The sequence below is a fragment of the Mizuhopecten yessoensis genome, unplaced genomic scaffold (genome assembly GCF_002113885.1).
Source record: "Mizuhopecten yessoensis strain PY_sf001 unplaced genomic scaffold, ASM211388v2 scaffold8885, whole genome shotgun sequence".
In the NCBI taxonomy this organism is placed as follows: Eukaryota; Metazoa; Mollusca; class Bivalvia; order Pectinida; family Pectinidae; genus Mizuhopecten; species Mizuhopecten yessoensis.
This window is the reverse complement of record NW_018407771.1, coordinates 14,756-33,350: the sequence shown is the minus strand read 5'-3', so window position 1 is coordinate 33,350 and position 18,595 is coordinate 14,756. Positions and strand designations below refer to the sequence as shown.

General features: G+C 36.3%; 1 protein-coding gene across 7 annotated transcripts in view; it reads right to left on the bottom strand.

Annotated features, from left to right (window-relative positions):
- The window catches only part of LOC110456839 (axonemal dynein light chain domain-containing protein 1-like), a 34,308-nt gene that overhangs the window by 6,440 nt on the left and 9,273 nt on the right, over nucleotides 1-18,595 (bottom strand). For 2 of the 7 annotated variants that reach the window (XM_021507835.1, XM_021507838.1), the window contains 8 exons: nucleotides 15,643-15,802; nucleotides 12,489-12,582; nucleotides 8,211-8,401; nucleotides 6,988-7,095; nucleotides 4,750-4,846; nucleotides 4,155-4,370; nucleotides 1,422-1,580; nucleotides 121-210 (listed from right to left, as the gene is read on the bottom strand). In XM_021507835.1, the coding sequence (XP_021363510.1) occupies nucleotides 121-210; nucleotides 1,422-1,580; nucleotides 4,155-4,370; nucleotides 4,750-4,846; nucleotides 6,988-7,095; nucleotides 8,211-8,401; nucleotides 12,489-12,582; nucleotides 15,643-15,802 (1,115 nt within the window). Of the gene's footprint in view, nucleotides 1-120; nucleotides 211-1,421; nucleotides 1,581-4,154; nucleotides 4,371-4,749; nucleotides 4,847-6,987; nucleotides 7,096-8,210; nucleotides 8,402-12,488; nucleotides 12,583-15,014; nucleotides 15,039-15,585; nucleotides 15,803-18,595 lie in introns of all 7 variants that reach the window. The other 5 variants (XM_021507832.1, XM_021507833.1, XM_021507837.1 and 2 more) reach the window with 5 other exon arrangements.

The window sequence follows — 18,595 nt, the reverse complement described above, 5'->3', positions numbered from 1 at the left end:
TACAGTCCAAACTTACTTCTAGAGGTGTCTGATCTAATACTGTACTCATAGTTACAGTCCAAACTTACTTCTAGAGGTGACTGATCTAATACTGTACTCCTAGCTACAGTCCAAACTTACTTCTAGAGGTGTCTGATCCAGTTTTTGTACATGAGTGTTGTCATCTTGGCCTATGACTTCCAACCTTTCTAGGGCATCAACCTCTACTTCCTGTTGTGAAAAAAGTAATCATTTTTAAGGATAAAATCCAGACTCAAAACCCCATCTTTAGGTCGAATGAGTGTATTGATAAACGGAAATAGGAAGTACATCCCTAGTTGAAAATCCAATGTAGGGAGACAGTATCACAATTTCCGCATATTCTTATGAGTCCATTGTTTAATCTTAAACTGATGAATATTGTATGTTTATTATTGACAGAACAGTGTGTTCTCTCAATAATAAAGAATTCAAAGCAATCCAGGCATTAATTCAGTTGTTTTTTTTATCAATGAGTCACATGTGTCCTTTTTTGTGTACTTCAGGAAACCGGCTACCTATTTCACTACTGTGAAGTTTTTCAAGAAAGATAACTCTTACATGCAACTACTATGTGTATATGGTTTTATTATAAAATGTCAATTTTTAATCGTTTACAGATAATTTATTTTACAACATTTCAGCATTTATTAAATTTGAAGGAAACTTTACTGAGAAACGGTGACACAACCCTATTACCTGAACTATGGTAACAATACATGTAATATATTAACAGACTTACAGACCTCTATCATATAGATCATAGACTTAATTATTTTTCTTTTTATCCTGTTGTTCAGTCAAACTTTTATTGGTGAATACAGACAAAGATATCATGAATGTCACGATTATCACCTAGTCTATTTTTGATTATGTGACAGTTAAGCGTTTGAAACATCAAATAAGTAACACTGCCTATTCTTAAGTTTTATCATGGTCTAAGGTCTATCCTCAAAATGTAATTATAGAGAATTATTATCCTCTCCATCATATAATGTTAATAATTTTGATTAAGTGAATATTATGATACAGATAATGAAGAAGGCAAAATTCACTCCATCTGAAGAGTAAGATAAAGCCCCATTTTCAGCCTATAAAAGTAGATACAGTTGTTTCTCCTATGAGTCAAAATTGATAAATCACAATGGAAAAATCAAAACATGAAAATCAATCTCAATTGAGAGTTATGTTTTTGATTAGACATTGCTAGTGATAAATAAGGGAATTCCTGTTTGATCTACTGCTATTTATAGTTTGTCTGAACTTTCTTCACCATGTAAAACTGGAACATTCATCAGTGGAGTATAGATTAGTAGGATAAGAACAGGACGTTTGATAGTCATCTTTTCGAACCACACTTGCATACATACAGAAACATATTACACCTTAAAAAGGAGCTGTACCTTTGCCTTGACTTCCAATGAAAGTTGCTCAGCGCTCTCTACTGGAGGTGGGGCTTCCTCTTTTGTAGCTTCCTCTGTTGACTGTTGCTCCTTTTCCTTGGGTGAGGTTGGCTCAGGTGGCTTGGTATCCTCATTTGGTTTTGTCTCTGGTTCCTTCACCTGCACAAAAAATAGCACAGTGATCAGAATGTTAACACAGTGATCAGGATGTTAACACAGTGATCAGAATGTTAACACAGTGATCAGAATGTTAACACAGTGATCAGAATGTTAACACAGTGATCAGAAAGTTAATACATTAATCAGAATGTTAACACAGTGATCAGAATGTTAACACAGTGATCAGAATGTTAACACAATGATCAGAATGTTAACATAATGATCAGAATGTTAACACAGTGATCAGAAAGTTAATACATTAATCAGAATGTTAACACAGTGATCAGAATGTTAACACAGTGATCAGAATGTTAACACAATGATCAGAATGTTAACATAATGATCAGAATGTTAACACAGTGATCAGAAAGTTAATACATTAATCAGAATGTTAACACAGTGATCAGAATGTTAACACAGTGATCAGAATGTTAACACAATGATCAGAATGTTAACATAATGATCAGAATGTTAACACAGTGATCAGAAAGTTAATACATTAATCAGAATGTTAACACAGTGATCAGAATGTTAACACAGTGATCAGAATGTTAACACAATGATCAGAATGTTAACATAATGATCAGAATGTTAACACAGTGATCAGAATGTTAACACAGTGATCAGAATGTTAACACAATGATCAGAATGTTAACATAATGATCAGAATGTTAACACAGTGATCAGAATGTTAACACATTGATCAGAATGTTAACACAATGATCAGAATGTTAACATAATGATCAGAATGTTAACACAGTGATCAGAAAGTTAATACATTAATCAGAATGTTAACACAGTGATCAGAATGTTAACACAGTGATCAGAATGTTAACACAATGATCAGAATGTTAACATAATGATCAGAATGTTAACACAGTGATCAGAATGTTAACACATTAATCAGAATGCTATCACAGTGATCAGAATGTTAACACAATGGTCAAAGTGTTAACACAGTGATCAGAATGTTAACACAGTGATTAGAATATTAACAAATTAATCAAAATGCTAACACAGTGATCAGAATGTTAACACAGTGATCAGAATGTTAATACATTAATCAAAATGCTAACACACTTGGTAGCTCTTCATTCTAGCATGCTATTGGACAAATATTATCAGCCTGGGTCTCTTGGTTATTAAGAAGAACTTGTAAAAAGTTTTCAACATAAATGACCCCTGTGACCTTGAACATGGGCAAAGGTAATTTCTTTTCGCAAACTTTGTCAGGCTTCATCCTAGGAGCCTATCAGCTAAATATCACGCTTCTGGGCCTTTTGGTTAATCAGGAGAAGTCGTTTGAAGGTTTTAACAAATTTGACCCCTGTGACCTTGAATATAGATCAAGGTCATTTCTTTTCGAAAACTTCGTTGGGCTTCATCCTAGAAACCTATCAGCCAAATATCATGCTTCTGGGCCTTTTGGTTAATCAGAAGAAGTCGTTAAAAGGTTTTAACAAATTTGACCTGTGTGACCTTGAAAGTCGGTCAACATCATTTTTATTCGCAAACTTTATTTGGCTAATTCCAAGAAAGCCACCAGTTAAATACAATGTCACTAGGCATTTCAGTATTTCAGAAGTCGTTTGCAGGTTTTGAGATATTTGACCTCTATGACCTTTAAAGTAGGTCAAGGGCATTTTTATTCGCAAACTTTGTTCGGCTTATTCCATGGAAGCTACCTACCAATTGTCATGTCTCTAAAACTTTCGGTATTTCAGAAGAAGTTGTTTGAAGGTTTTTACATATTTGACCCCTGTGACCTTGAAAGTAGGTCAAATTCTGTTTTTTCGCAAACTTTGTCAGGCTCCATATAAGAAAGCTACCAGCCAAATATCATGACTCTATACCTTCTGGTTCTTCAGAAGAAGTCGTTTAAAGGAAAGTTGACGGACGCGGGACAAACGCCGGACGCTGGACGCCAGACGCCGCGCCATGGCATAAGCTCAGCTGCCCTTTGGGCAGGTGAGCTAAAAATGATTATAATGTTAACACAGTGATCAGAATGTTAACACAGTGATCATAAAGTTGATACAGTGACCAGAATGTTAACACAGTGATCATAAAGTTGATACAGTGATCACAACGTTAACACAGTGACCAGAATGTTAACATAATGATTAGAATGTAAACACAGTGACCAGAATGTTAACACAATGATCAGAATGTAAACGCAGTGATCAGAATGTTAACACAGTGATCAGAATGTAAACACAGTGACCAGAATGTTAACACAATGATCAGAATGTAAACACAGTGATCAGAATGTTAACACAATGATCAGAATGTAAACACAGTGACCAGAATGTTAACACAATGATCAGAATGTAAACGCAGTGATCAGAATGTTAACACAGTGATCAGAATGTTAACACAGTGACCAGAATGTTAACGCAGTGATCAGAATGTTAACACAGTGGTCCGAATGTTAACATAAGAATATAAACACAGTGGGATGAGAATGCTTACATGGGAATAAGAACATGACAACATCTATTAGATTATAGTTCACTGTTCCAAATCTACATCTTTTATTGTTGGTACATTGATGCTTAGTTTTATTTGACAAACCTCAGAAGGAGTTCCCTGTTCAGCTTGATTTTCTGCAGCTTTCTTTAGTTTCTCATGATCATGATAAAGGTCAACGTCTGTTACCATGGATTCCGTGCGTGGTTTGAGCACCTTGTCATCTGTTTGGATTGGTAGTGGGAAGAGAGAGAGAACTGACTCTCCCAACAACTGGCTGGTCAACATTTTGGCTGTCTTAATCCAGTCTTCACATTCATACTGAAAAAGATCATGGTAAACACTTCACTATTGTTGTTTACTATATCTAAGTGATAAAATGACATGTTCTTCAAACAGATGACTAATGACCTTGACTTACTGCCTTCAACAACAAAACTTTCCACAAGATTACAAGTGACCTTGACTTGTTGTATCCATTGGCACAAAACTCTACAAAAAAATATTACATTAACCTTCACCTACTCCCTTCACTGACACAAACCTCTCCATTAAATTTCTATCAGTTCTGACCTTCTCTTTCCAAAGATACACAAATCTCCCTCCAGAATATCAGGGTAAACCTTTATTGTCACAAGCATCCATTCCCAAATTAAAATATGTACAGAATGCCTCTATTTCAGGTGAATATAACCCTTACCCGTAAGCGTTGTAGATCCTTCAGTTCGTGGTCTGCATTATCCTCCCTATTGTCCCGGCGCACCTGTGTGTTATCCATCACAATTCCACTACAGCAACTACAAAACATCAGTCAACATTTATCTGTCATTCCACTACAGCAACTACAAAACATACATCAACATTTATCTGTCATTCCACTACAGCAACTACAAAACATCAGCCAACATTTATCTGTCATTCCACTACAGCAACTACAAACCATACATCAACATTTATCTGTCATTCCACTTCAGCAACTACAAAACATCAGTCAACATCTATCTGTCATTCCACTACAGCAACTACAAAACATCAGTCAACATTTATCTGTCAGAGGTCTACACTACATTCATATAGCCCCTCCCTGGTAAATATCTACTGAATGTTAAGTTTACTTATACTGACAACACATAAACAAGAGGCCCAAGAGGGCCTGTATTGCTCACCTGAATATTTAAGCAGTCATAGCAAAATATTCTCATTAAATATTATATTGCACTAAAAATATTTCCCTCGCAAACTTTGTTGGCTCCATCTGTTGAAACTACCAGCAAAATATTATTATAAGATTCTATGCTTTTTGATTCTTCTTCAGAAGTTGCTTGACATATTTTTCCCTGTGATCTTGTAAGTAGGTCAATGTCATTTTCCTTCTCAAATTGGTTAGCTCTATTCCAAAAAGCTACCAGCCAAATCTTATGAATCCATTCCTTTTAGTTCTCAAGAACAAATCCATTAAAATGTTGTTGACCTCTGTGACCTCTAAAGTAGGTTGAGGTCATTTTCATTTGCAAACTTTGGTGAGCTCTATCCCGGGAAGTCACCAGCCAAATATTATAATTTTATGCCTTTTAATTCTTCAGAAGAAGCTGTTTGAACTGTTTGACATATTTGAACGCTGTGACCTTGAAAGTAGGTCAAGGTCATTTTCATTCGCAAACTTTGTTTGGCTCTTTCCCAGGAAGCCACCTGCCAAATATTAAGATTTTATAACTACCAGTTCTTCAGAAGAAGTCGTTTAAAGTGTTTGACATATCTGCCTCATGTGACCTTAAAAGAAGGTCAAGGTCATTTTCATTCTCAAACTTTGTTCGGCTCTTTCCTAGGAAGCTACAAGCCAAATATAGAGATTATATACCTTTCAGTTCTTCAGAAGAAGTCGTTTGAAGTGTCTGACACATTTGACTCCTGTGACCTTGAAAGAAGGTCAAGGTCATTTTCATTCTCAAACTTTGTCGGGCTCTATCCAAGGAAGCCATCAATCAAAAATAAAGATTCTATACCTTTCAGTTCTTCAGAAGAAGTCATTTGAAGCTTTTGACATATATGACCCCTGTGACCTTGAAAGTAGGTCAAACTAGTTTTCATTCTCAAACTTTGTTGGGCTCTATCCCAGGAAGCCACCAGCCAAATATAAAGATTATATACCTTTCAGTTCTTCAGAAGAAGTCGTTTGAAGTGTTTGACACATTTGACCCCTGTGACCTTGAAAGAAGGTCAAGGTCATTTTCATTCTCAAACTTTGTTGGGCTCCATCCAAGGAAGCCATCAGCCAAATATGAAGATTCTATACCTTTTAATTCTTCAGAAGAAGTCGTTTGAAGTTTTTGACATATTTGACCCCTGTGACCTTGAAAGTAAGTCAAACTAATTTTCATTCTCAAACTTTGTTGGTCTCTATCCCAGGAAGCCATCAGCCAAATATGAAGATTCTATACCTTTCAGTTCTTTAGAAGAAGTCGTTTGAAGTTTTTGACATATTTGACCCCTGTGACCTTGAAAACAGGTCAAGGTCATTTTCGTTCGCAAACTTTGTAGGGCTCCTACCAATGAAGCTTTCAGCCAAATATCATGACTCTAGGCCTGTCCGTTCTTCAGAAGAAGTTGTTTAAAGGAAAAGTTGACGGACGGACGACGGACGCCGCGCCACGGCATAAGCTCACTTGGCACTTTGTGCCAGGTGAGCTAAAAAACCAAGTTACATTTTATTTAAAAACAAATATAAAATAAGAACGAATGAAGATATACATTAGTAAAGTTTGGAATCCAAAACATTTCAGTATAATATAGTGTTTTCTTGGAGCAATAAAACTAGATAAAGAAAAAGAAACTGAGCTAGTTAATTGCTACCATTACACAAGCCGTTAGGACCGTGGTGTGTTGGTACTAAGGACCTAAACCCAAAACCTTGCATCACAGAAATTCCATCTTGACTCACTCGTCATCTGGTTCACCTCCCTCATCACTATCATCTGTATCATCTGTACTGTAATCCTCATCTCCGTCAGTGTCTTTTCTCTCATCATAGTGTATTTCTATGTTACGTCTATTTATCACATAAAGGAAGTTCAACAGCAGGAGAGGAACGCAGAGGAAAGCAGAAAGAAACATTTCAAGTAGTAGAGAGGAATAGAGACGAATTAAATATAACAGCATGCAGTAGAAATATACACACAGCATGTAACAGAAATTATATTGATAGCATGCTTCAAAGATTACATACACAGCTAGGAGCAGAGATTGTATGTACAGCTAGCAGCAGAGATTGTATGTACAGCTAGCAGCAGAGATTGTATGCACAGTTAGCAGCAGAGATTGTATGTACAGCTAGCAGCAGAGATTGTATGTACAGCTAGCAGCAGAGATTGTATGTACAGCTAGCAGCAGAGATTGTATGTACAGCTAGCAGCAGAGATTGTATGTACAGCTAGCAGCAGAGATTGTATGTACAGCTAGCAGCAGAGATTGTATGTACAGCTAGCAGCAGAGATTGTATGTACAGCTAGCAGCAGAGATTGTATGTACAGCTAGCAGCAGAGATTGTATGTACAGCTAGCAGCAGAGATTGTATGTACAGCTAGCAGCAGAGATTGTATGTACAGCTAGCAGCAGAGATTGTATGTACAGCTAGCAGCAGAGATTGTATGTACAGCTAGCAGCAGAGATTGTATGCACAGTTAGCAGCAGAGATTATACACAGCATGCATGCTGCAGAGATTGATTGTACAGCTAGCAGCAGAGATTATATTCCGTCGAGCGTATTGCAGAGTAATCTGCTCTTGTGAGCAGGTATTGATTGTTACATCATTTGTTTGTGAGAGTAACGTCATCAATTTTTGAGAAAATGACATAATTTTCTCACACAAACCAATGACGCAACAATCAATACCTGCTCACAAGAGAAGATAACTCTGCAATACACAAAGACGGAATACAAAGCATGCAAAGAGATTAAATACATAGCAGGCTTCAGAGGTTAGCAAAACAACATATGTCATGATAGAGGTCAGTAAAAAATAATCTGAAGAGTAAAGATTGATTTCACAGCATACTACAGAGATAAACTACACAGCATGCTACAGAGGTAAACTAAACATCCTACAGAGATAACATACACAGCATGCTGGCTATTGTAAGAAATACAAAAAAATGTAGACTTACAGAGCAACATAATTTGTGAACATTTCCAGCTGTTCAAAAAGTGTCTTGATTTTGGAATGGAGATCGCTTAGAGGAGCACTGCCCAGTAGTGCCATCTCGCTGGCCTCCTTGGAGTTATCTTCCCTGTCTGGGGCCAGTCTCAGAAGCATCTGTACCATCCATCTCACCATGAAGGAGTGTAGTGACGACACCTATAACAAACAATCAAACTTTTATCAAATGCTTCTTGTTTCACTTCCCATCTTACTTATTGTAAACATGTGTCAAGGCCTCTTTTTACTTTTGTCTAAACAATCTCCTTGTACATCGCCCTCAATACCACTACACCTCTAGCAACTTAGGTAAAAATGTCAATGAATGCCTAGTATGTCTATAAATGATAATATTACCTGTACTACTAGCCTAGTATGTCTATAAATGATAATATTACCTGTTCTACTAGCCTAGTATGTCTATAAATGATAATATTACCTGTTCTACTAGCCTAGTATGTCTATAAATGATGATATTACCTGTTCTACTAGCCTAGTATGTTTATAAATGATGATATTACCTGTTCTTCTAGCCTAGTATGTCTATAAATGATAATATTACCTGATCTACTACTCTAGTATGTCTATAAATGATGATTTTACCTGTTCTACTAGCCTAGTATGTCTATACATGATTATATTACCTGTTCTACTAGCCTAGAAATGTCTATGAATGATAATATTACCTGTTCTACTTGCATAGAAATGTCTTTGAATGATTATATTACAATGTTCTACTAGCCTAGTATGTCTATAAATGATAATAATACCTGTTATACTAGCCTAGTATGTCTATAAATGATAATATTACCTCTACTACTAGCCTAGTATGTCTATAAATGATGATTTTACCTGTTCTACTAGCCTAGTATGTCTATACATGATTATATTACCTGTTCTACTAGCCTAGAAATGTCTATGAATGATTTTATTACCTGTTCTACTAGCCTATAAATGTCTATAAATGATTATATTACCTGTTCAACTATCCTAGAAATGTCTATGACTGATTATATTACCTGTTCTTCCAGGCTAGAAATGTCTATGAATGATTATATTACCTGTACCAGTAGCCTAGTATGTCTATAAATGATTATATTACCTCTTCTACTAGCCTAGAAATGTCTATGAATGATTATATTACCTGTACCAGTAGCCTAGTATGTCTATAAATGATTATATTACCTCTTCTACTAGCCTAGAAATGTCTATGAATGATTATATTACCCGTTCTACTAGCCCAGAAATGTCTTTGAATGATAATATTACCTGTTCTACTAGCCTAGAAATGTCTATGAATGATAATATTACCTGTTCTACTTGCATAGAAATGTCTTTGAATGATTATATTACAATGTTCTACTAGCCTAGTATGTCTATAAATGATAATATTACCTCTACTACTAGCCTAGTATGTCTATAAATGATGATTTTACCTGTTCTACTAGCCTAGTATGTCTATAAATGTTAATATTACCTGTACTACTAGCCTAGTATGTCTATAAATGATAATATTACCTCTACTACTAGCCTAGTATGTCTATAAATGATGATTTTACCTGTTCTACTAGCCTAGTATGTCTATAAATGATGATATTACCTGTTCTACTAGCCTAGTATGTTTATAAATGATGATATTACCTGTTCTACTAGCCTAGTATGTCTATAAATGATTATATTACCTGTTCTACTAGCCTAGAAATGTCTATGAATGATAATATTACCTGTTCTACTTGCATAGAAATGTCTTTGAATGGTTATATTTCAATGTTCTGCTAGCCTAGTATGTCTATAAATGATAATATTACCTGATCTACTACTCTAGTATGTCTATAAATGATGATTTTACCTGTTCTACTAGCCTAGTATGTCTATAAATGATTATATTACCTCTTCTACTAGCCTAGAAATGTCTATGAATGATTATATTACCCGTTCTACTAGCCCAGAAATGTCTTTGAATGATAATATTACCTGTTCTACTAGCCTAGAAATGTCTATGAATGATTATATTACCTGTACCAGTAGCCTAGTATGTCTATAAATGATAATATTACCTGATCTACTACTCTAGTATGTCTATAAATGATGATTTTACCTGTTCTACTAGCCTAGTATGTCTATAAATGTTAATATTACCTGTACTACTAGCCTAGTATGTCTATAAATGATAATATTACCTGTTCTACTAACCTAGTATGTCTATAAATGATAATAATACCTGATTTACTACCCTAGTATGTCTATAAATGATAATATTACCTGTACTACTAGCCTAGTATGTCTATAAATGATGATTTTACCTGTTCTACTAGCCTAGTATGTCTATAAATGATAATATTCCCTGTTCTACTAGCCAAGAAATGTCTATGAATGATTATATTACCTGTTCTACTAGCCCAGAAATGTCTTTAAATGATTATATTACCTGTTTTACTAGCCTAGAAATGTCTATGAATGATTATATTACCTGTTCTACTAGCCCAGAAATGTCTATGAATGATTATATTACCAATTCTTCTAGCCTAGAAATGTCAATGAATGATAATATTACCTGTTCTACTTGCCTAGAAATGTCTTTGAATGATTATATTACCTGTTCTACTAGCCTAGTATGTCTATAAATGATAATATTACCTGTTCTACTAGCCAAGAAATGTCTATGAATGATTATATTACCTGTTCTACTAGCCCAGAAATGTCTTTAAATGATTATATTACCTGTTTTACTAGCCTAGAAATGTCTATGGATGATTATATTACCTGTTCTACTAGCCTAGAAATGTCTATAAATGATTATATTACCTGTCCTTCTAGCCTAGAAATGTCTATGAATGATTATATAACCTGTTCTACTAGCCTAGAAATGACTATAAATAATTATATTACCTGTTCTCCTAGCCTAGAAATGTCTATAAATGATTATATTACATGTTCTACTAGCCTAGAAATGTCTATAAATGATTATATTGCCTGTTCTACTAGCCTAGAAATGTCTATAAATGATTATATTACCTGTTCTACTAGCCTTGAAATGTCTATGACCTGTTCTACTATCCTAGTATGTCTATGAACTATTATATTACCTATTCTACTAACCTAGTATGTCTATGAATTATTATATTACCTATTTTACTAGCCTAGAAATGTCTATGAATGATTATATAACCTGTTCTACTAGCCTATAAATGTCTTTTAATGATTATATTACCTGTTCTTCTAGCCTAGAAATGTCTATGAATGATTATATTACCTGTTCTACCAGCCTAGAAATGTCTATGAATGATTATATTACCTGTTCTACTAGCCTTGAAATGTCTATGAATGATTATATTACCTTTCTATTAGCCTAGAAATGTCTATAAATGATTATATTACCTGTTCTACTAGCCTAGAAATGTCTATAATTGATTATATTACCTGTTCTACTAGCCTAGAAATGTCTATGACCTGTTCTACTATCCTAGTATGTCTATGAACTATTATATTACCTATTCTACTAGCCTAGTATGTCTATAAATTATTATATTACCTATTTTACTAGCCTAGAAATGTCTATGAATGATTATATTACCTGTTCTACTAGCCTATAAATGTCTTTAAATGATTATATTACCTGTTCTACTAGCCTAGAAATGTCTATGAATGATTATATTACCTTTTCTACTAGCCTAGAAATGTCTATGAATGATTATATTACCTGTTCTACTAGCCTAGAAATGTCTATGAATGATTATATTACCTGTTCTACTAGCCTAGAAATGTCTATAAATGATTATATTACCTGTTCTACTAGCCTAGAAATGTCTATGAATGATTATATTACCTGTTCTACTAGCCTAGAAATGTCTATAAATGATTATATTACCTGTTCTACTAGCCTAGAAATGTCTATGAATGATTATATTACCTGTTCTACTAGCCTAGAAATGTCTATAAATGATTATATTACCTGTTCTACTAGCCTAGAAATGTCTATGAATGATTATATTACCTGTTCTACTAGCCTAGAAATGTCTATAAATGATTATATTACCTGTTCTACTAGCCTAGAAATGTCTATGAATGATTATATTACCTGTTCTACTAGCCTAGAAATGTCTATAAATGATTATATTACCTGTTCTACTAGCCTAGAAATGTCTATGAATGATTATATTACCTGTTCTACTAGCCTAGAAATGTCTATGAATGATTATATTACCTGTTCTACTAGCCTAGAAATGTCTATGAATGATTATATTACCTGTTCTACTAGCTTTGCATCTTCGCTGTCAATTGCATTTGTGGATGTAGTCGTCCATTTCTGTACCTTCCTGATGGTGTCTGTCACCACAATACTATATAGACAAGTACAGACATTAATTGGCATACAACACTTAACATCGATGAATTTCAAAATTTGGAATGTAATGGAAAGCACAATGAAATGTAATGGAAAGCACAATGAAATGTAATGGAAAGCACAATGACATACTTCATAGGTTACTTCGAGGTATATCAGTACATGTATTCATAACAGAACAATACTAAATATACAAACAAATTATAAAAGAACATGATTATAAACATGAATTATAATAAAAACTGATAACACTAAATTTACCTGAGTTTTAATTGTTATATCTGGTGTGGTATGTTATTGTGAAGCATGGTGAAATGAGCTGGGGTCAATTTACCATAATGGTAGTAAAAGTTTATTTCACTATTATTGTAAAGTAACCCCACTGCCCAGATCTAAATTTCACTACCCCACACATAGGTTTGTGTATTTTCATATATATAATTTATATAGAACAACAATTTGAAATAAACTATACCAAGGGCTTCACAATACACTACTACACTGGAACAGCATCACTTAACAGGACAGATTTAAAATTCAACAGATAGGGCGAGTCCAGGTAACTTTAGACACTTTCTCATATTTGCATCACTAACAAAAATTAGTTTGATCAGATTGTTATAAAGTTGTGTTATTTATACCAGTGTTACATTCAAACATACACAAAACATATCCAGGTACCCAGACTTGCCCCAGTATCAATGACTACACAACTCTTACTACCAAAGTCACCTGTAGGTAAGCTAAAATGTCGGATGTTAAGCATTAGCTGAGGATTGGTGAGAAATTGCTGCTAGTGCTGCTATGGCCTAGTCTCTTTGTAACATAGTTAAGTGACAAAGTTACTTTCCTATGGCAGAGTGATAAAGCAAACAAACAAGTGACTTTTGGTACAGAGACATCTTTAGAAACATTCCAGAATAGCCAGAGTGAGGCTGATTTCATTAGAGAGCCAGAGTGAGGCTGATCTCGTGGAGAGCCAGAGTGAGGCTCAAGTCTCTTTGAGAGCCAGAGTGAGGCCATTCTCACAGACAGTGAAGCACAGTGGACTGACATCAGTCTGTGTCCAAAGTCGGTGAAGACAACCTTACTCTGGCTACTAGTCTTCATTTAAAGGAGAAAATAAACAGAGATTTGTGCAAAGCAAGAGTGAAAGTTTGACTCCCTTTATTACTGAAAATACTGCTATTACAGAGCACTGAGTGGTAATGTCACTGCTATTACAAAGTACTGAGTGGTAATGTCACTGCTATTACAGAGCACTGAGTGGTAATGTCACTGCTATTACAGAGTACTGAGTGGTAATGTCACTGCTATTACAGAGTACTGAGTGGTAATGTCACTGCTATTACAGAGTACTGAGTGGTAATGTCACTGCTATTACAGAGTACTGAGTGGTAATGTCACTGCTATTACAGAGTACTGAGTGGTAATGTCACTGCTATTACAGAGTACTGAGTGGTAATGTCACTGCTATTACAGAGTACTGAGTGGTAATGTCACTGCTATTACAGAGTACTGAGTGGTAATGTCACTGCTATTACAGAGTACTGAGTGGTAATGTCACTGCTATTACAGAGTACTGAGTGGTAATGTCACTGCTATTACAGAGTACTGAGTGGTAATGTCACTGCTATTACAGAGTACTGAGTGGTAATGTCACTGCTATTACAGAGTACTGAGTGGTAATGTCACTGCTATTACAGAGTACTGAGTGGTAATGTCACTGCTATTACAGAGTACTGAGTGGTAATGTCACTGCTATTACAGAGTACTGAGTGGTAATGTCACTGCTATTACAGAGTACTGAGTGGTAATGTCACTGCTATTACAGAGTACTGAGTGGTAATGTCACTGCTATTACAGAGTACTGAGTGGTAATGTCACTGCTATTACAGAGTACTGAGTGGTAATGTCACTGCTATTACAGAGTACTGAGTGGTAATGTCACTGCTATTACAGAGCACTGAGTGGTAATGTCACTGCTATTACAGAGTACTGAGTGGTAATGTCACATGGACGTTAAAGACTGAAATGATCTGGGCATGCTTACAATCCCTGCAAAAATCTCTGATATTTTGTCCTACATTATACAGTTACTCAAGTGGATTGCGGCAGAAGTTAGTGCCCGGTGAATTAGTGAGAGGTCAGGCAGGTTAGCTCACACAGGTGGTAGAGGTGGTCAGTGGTGGTTACGCTGCTGTGATCAAACTCACTCAAGTGCTTGATAGTGACTTTAGTCAAACAAATGCCAGTACACTATCTTAGTCGCTCAAAAGCAAGGAAGAATAAATTAAGTGCATATGTTAATTATATCAATACTACAATACTACGCGACTGGATACGGAAGCTGACGGTGCTTCATGTGGACTTATTGCCATTCTTTCTGTTCATCATACATGTACAGTGATAATGGAAGATAGTTACCCAGGAAAGTCATATCGCTTTCTGCTTTTAATGGATAAAGAAGACATACTAGTATTAGTCAGAGTGATATGTAGAGTTATTGGTTAGTAGATATTACACCCATATAGAGTATATGTCAGTAGTCTGCACAGATACATAGACTCCCACGTAGTAAAGTACAGAGTTATAAAACCCAGGCATCAATACAGTTATAGTATATAAATTTGAGAGTAAAGACAGAAATGTATACAAGCTATATCTGCTAAGTTGAGAAATATGAAAAAGTTTGTAGCATCATGCATATTTGTATTTCAGTTCTCTTCATGATGAAGATAATTGATGAAATAATTTTATTTAATGTTATCCATATTCTATTTTAATGTGCAAGATGTTTTAGAGAGAGAAATAATTATAGTAAATAACTAACCTAACTACTCATAACCTTGTGCAATGGAGAAACTACAGAGTAAAACAAGGAAACTAGAGAAATCCTAGGCTATACCAATCATGTTGGTTAGAAAGTTATATTAGATTATTTTGTTAGACAGTATTAAACAAGCAGCAGGTATGATGTCACCATCACCATGGCTACCTCGTGTGTGGCTTGCCCTCGTCCCGCTCCTCCTCGCTCTGTGTGGTGCCCACATACTCTGACGCTGCGTCCACTGCGGTCAGCCACTCCTCCATCAGCTGACAAAGAGCTCCCCACTCGTTATCATGTATAGGAAGAGTCCCATTGAGTGCTGAAGACACTCGCATGTCCCACGTCTCCAGGGCGTTCAACAGGTGGATTGCATTGGGAGCAACACCTAAAACATAACCATCACAATTACACCACTGAAACAGGTCAAAACTACAGGGTAATCAACACAGGGTAACAGGGGTCACATCTACAGGGTAATCAATACAGGGTTATAGGGACCACATATACAGGGTAATCAACACAGGGTAAGGTAAGGGTATTCATGTGGAGGGTAAGGTAAGGGTAGTCAGGTGGATGATAAGGTAAGGGTAGTCGGGTGGAGGGTAAGGTAAGAATAGTCAGGTAGAAGGTAAGGTAAGGGTAGTCAGGTGGGGGGTAAGGTAAGGGTATTAAGGTGGAGGGTAAGGTAAGGGTAGTAAGGTGGGGGGTAAGGTAAGGATAGTCAGTTGGAAGGTAAGGTAAGGGTAGTCAGGTGGAGGGTAAGGTAAGGGTAGTAAGGAGGGGGGTAAGGTAAGGATAGTCAGGTGGAAGGTAAGGTAAGGGTAGCCAGGTAGAAGGTAAGGTAAGGTAAGGGTAGTCAGGGGAAGGGAAAGGTAAGGGTGGTCAGGAGGAGGGTAAGGTAAGGGTAGTCAGGGGGAGGGTAAGGTAAGGGTAGTCAGGTGGAGGGTAAGGTAAGGGTATTCAGGTGGAGGGTAAGGTAAGGGTAGTCAGGTGGGGGGTAAGGTAAGGATAGTCAGTTGGAAGGTAAGGTAAGGGTAGTCAGGTTGAGGGTAAGGTAAGGGTAGTCAGGTGAAGGGAAAGGTAAGGGTGGTCAGGTGGAGGGTAAGGTAAGGGTAGTCAGGTGGAGGGTAAGGTAAGGGTAGTCAGGTGGAGGGTAAGGTAAGGGTAGTCAGGTGGAGGGTAAGGTAAGGGTAGTCAGGTGGAGGGTAAGGTAAGGGTAGTCAGGTAGAAGGTAAGGTAAGGGTAGTCAGGTAGAAGGTAAGGTAAGGGTAGTCAGGTAGAAGGTAAGGTAAGGGTAGTCAGGTGGAGGGTAAGGTAAGGGTAGTCAGGTGGAAGGTAAGGTAAGGGTAGTCAGGTAGAAGGTAAGGTAAGGGTAGTCAGGTAGAAGGTAAGGTAAGGGTAGTCAGGTAGAAGGTAAGTTAAGGGTAGTCAGGTGGAGGGTAAGGTAAGGGTAGTCAGGTGGAAGGTAAGGTAAGGGTAGCCAGGTAGAAGGTAAGGTAAGGTAAGGGTAGTCAGGTAGAAGGTAAGGTAAGGGTAGTCAGGTAGAAGGTAAGTTAAGGGTAGTCAGGTGGAGGGTAAGGTAAGGGTAGTCAGGTGGAAGGTAAGGTAAGGGTAGCCAGGTGGAGGGTAAGGTAAGGATAGTAAGGTGGAAGGTAAGGTTAGGATAGTAAGGTGGAAGGTAAGGTAAGGGTAGTCAGGTGGAGGATAAGGTAAGGGAAGTCAGGTAGAAGGTAAGGTAAGGGTAGTCAGGGGAAGGTAAGGTAAGGCTAGTCAGGTGGAAGGTTAGATAAGGCTAGTCAGTTGGCGCAGTAGATAGCACTATCGCCTTTCATCAATATGGCCAGGATTTGAATTGCCCATGGGATACGAAAAGGTACTGGGTCACCCCCTGCCTCACCACCTGGGTGTCCCCCAGGTACTCAGATTTCCTCCCACATGAAGACCATATAGTGCTTTCATCCAAGCCAATAACAGATTCATATAAGTTAGAAAAAGCTGTTTCATAACAGTTGGAAAATAAATAGAATTTATATTATATGGACATTCAATGATGTCACTCAGAGTTAAAGATTGTAGCTTTAATCAGTATAAAGACTATGACCTGGAGAAGGTTTTTTCAAAATCTGCTATAACTTAATAATCAATGGATTATGTGACAACAATTTAGTTTACAGCCAAAACTCTGTAACTTCACCCCTATGGTAGCAGTATACAGTAGAGGGTTGTGGCCACAGGTGATATTTTTGTTAAATGGCTTACCCCTGTATAATGATATGTAAAAAAAAATATAAAATAAAACTACTAAAATTGGTATAAGCATGATGAAGTGAGGTATGTGAGCTTCACATTTGTAAAAAAAAATGAAGATTTTTTTGGTTCGAGAATAAAATTTTGACCATAATCTGAAAGGGTGCCTAAACATGAAAAGCTAGCTTTACAGGAGGTAAAATTTTGACAGCACACGACGCAAAATTGCAAAAAATCAAGTTTTACAACTTTACTGGGACCCAGATAATTCTGCAACCAGGTAGGTAATCTTTAATTTCAGACAGAACTTAGGGAAAAAATTACTTGTTGCGGGGGTCAAATTTTGGGTCAAAATTAGCAATTTTTGGCATTTTTTGGTAATTTTTAATGTGGTAACCATGGTTTTCACACAAGTGACATACATAGAAAAAAGAGGTTTATACACTTCTCAGTACTTTATATGTATTGTAAATGAAATGCAGTTTACAAATATACATGGGTAAATCCGCTGTGTTTACATTTCCTCAACATGTGCCTTGTTTATCAGAGTCGGGCCATTTCTACTGTATTCTGCTACCTATATTACAACATGAAATATGGGTATATTTTTGTCATAAAATACACCTGATCTGCTCCTGAAAAACATGTGTAGGTTTCCTATTCTCTCTGATGTATAACAGGACACTAATCTTATTAAAAACTGTCATCAACAAAGTACTGTAAATATACTCGCTCTGTAATATTATCTAACAAGGATGAGGTATCTATACTAGAATGTAAACTGTCATCAACAAAGTACTGTAAATATACTCGCTCTGTAATATTATCTAACAAGGACGAGGTATCTATACTAGAATGTAAACTGTCATCAACAAAGTACTGTAAATATACTCGCTCTGTAATATTATCTAACAAGGACGAGGTATCTATA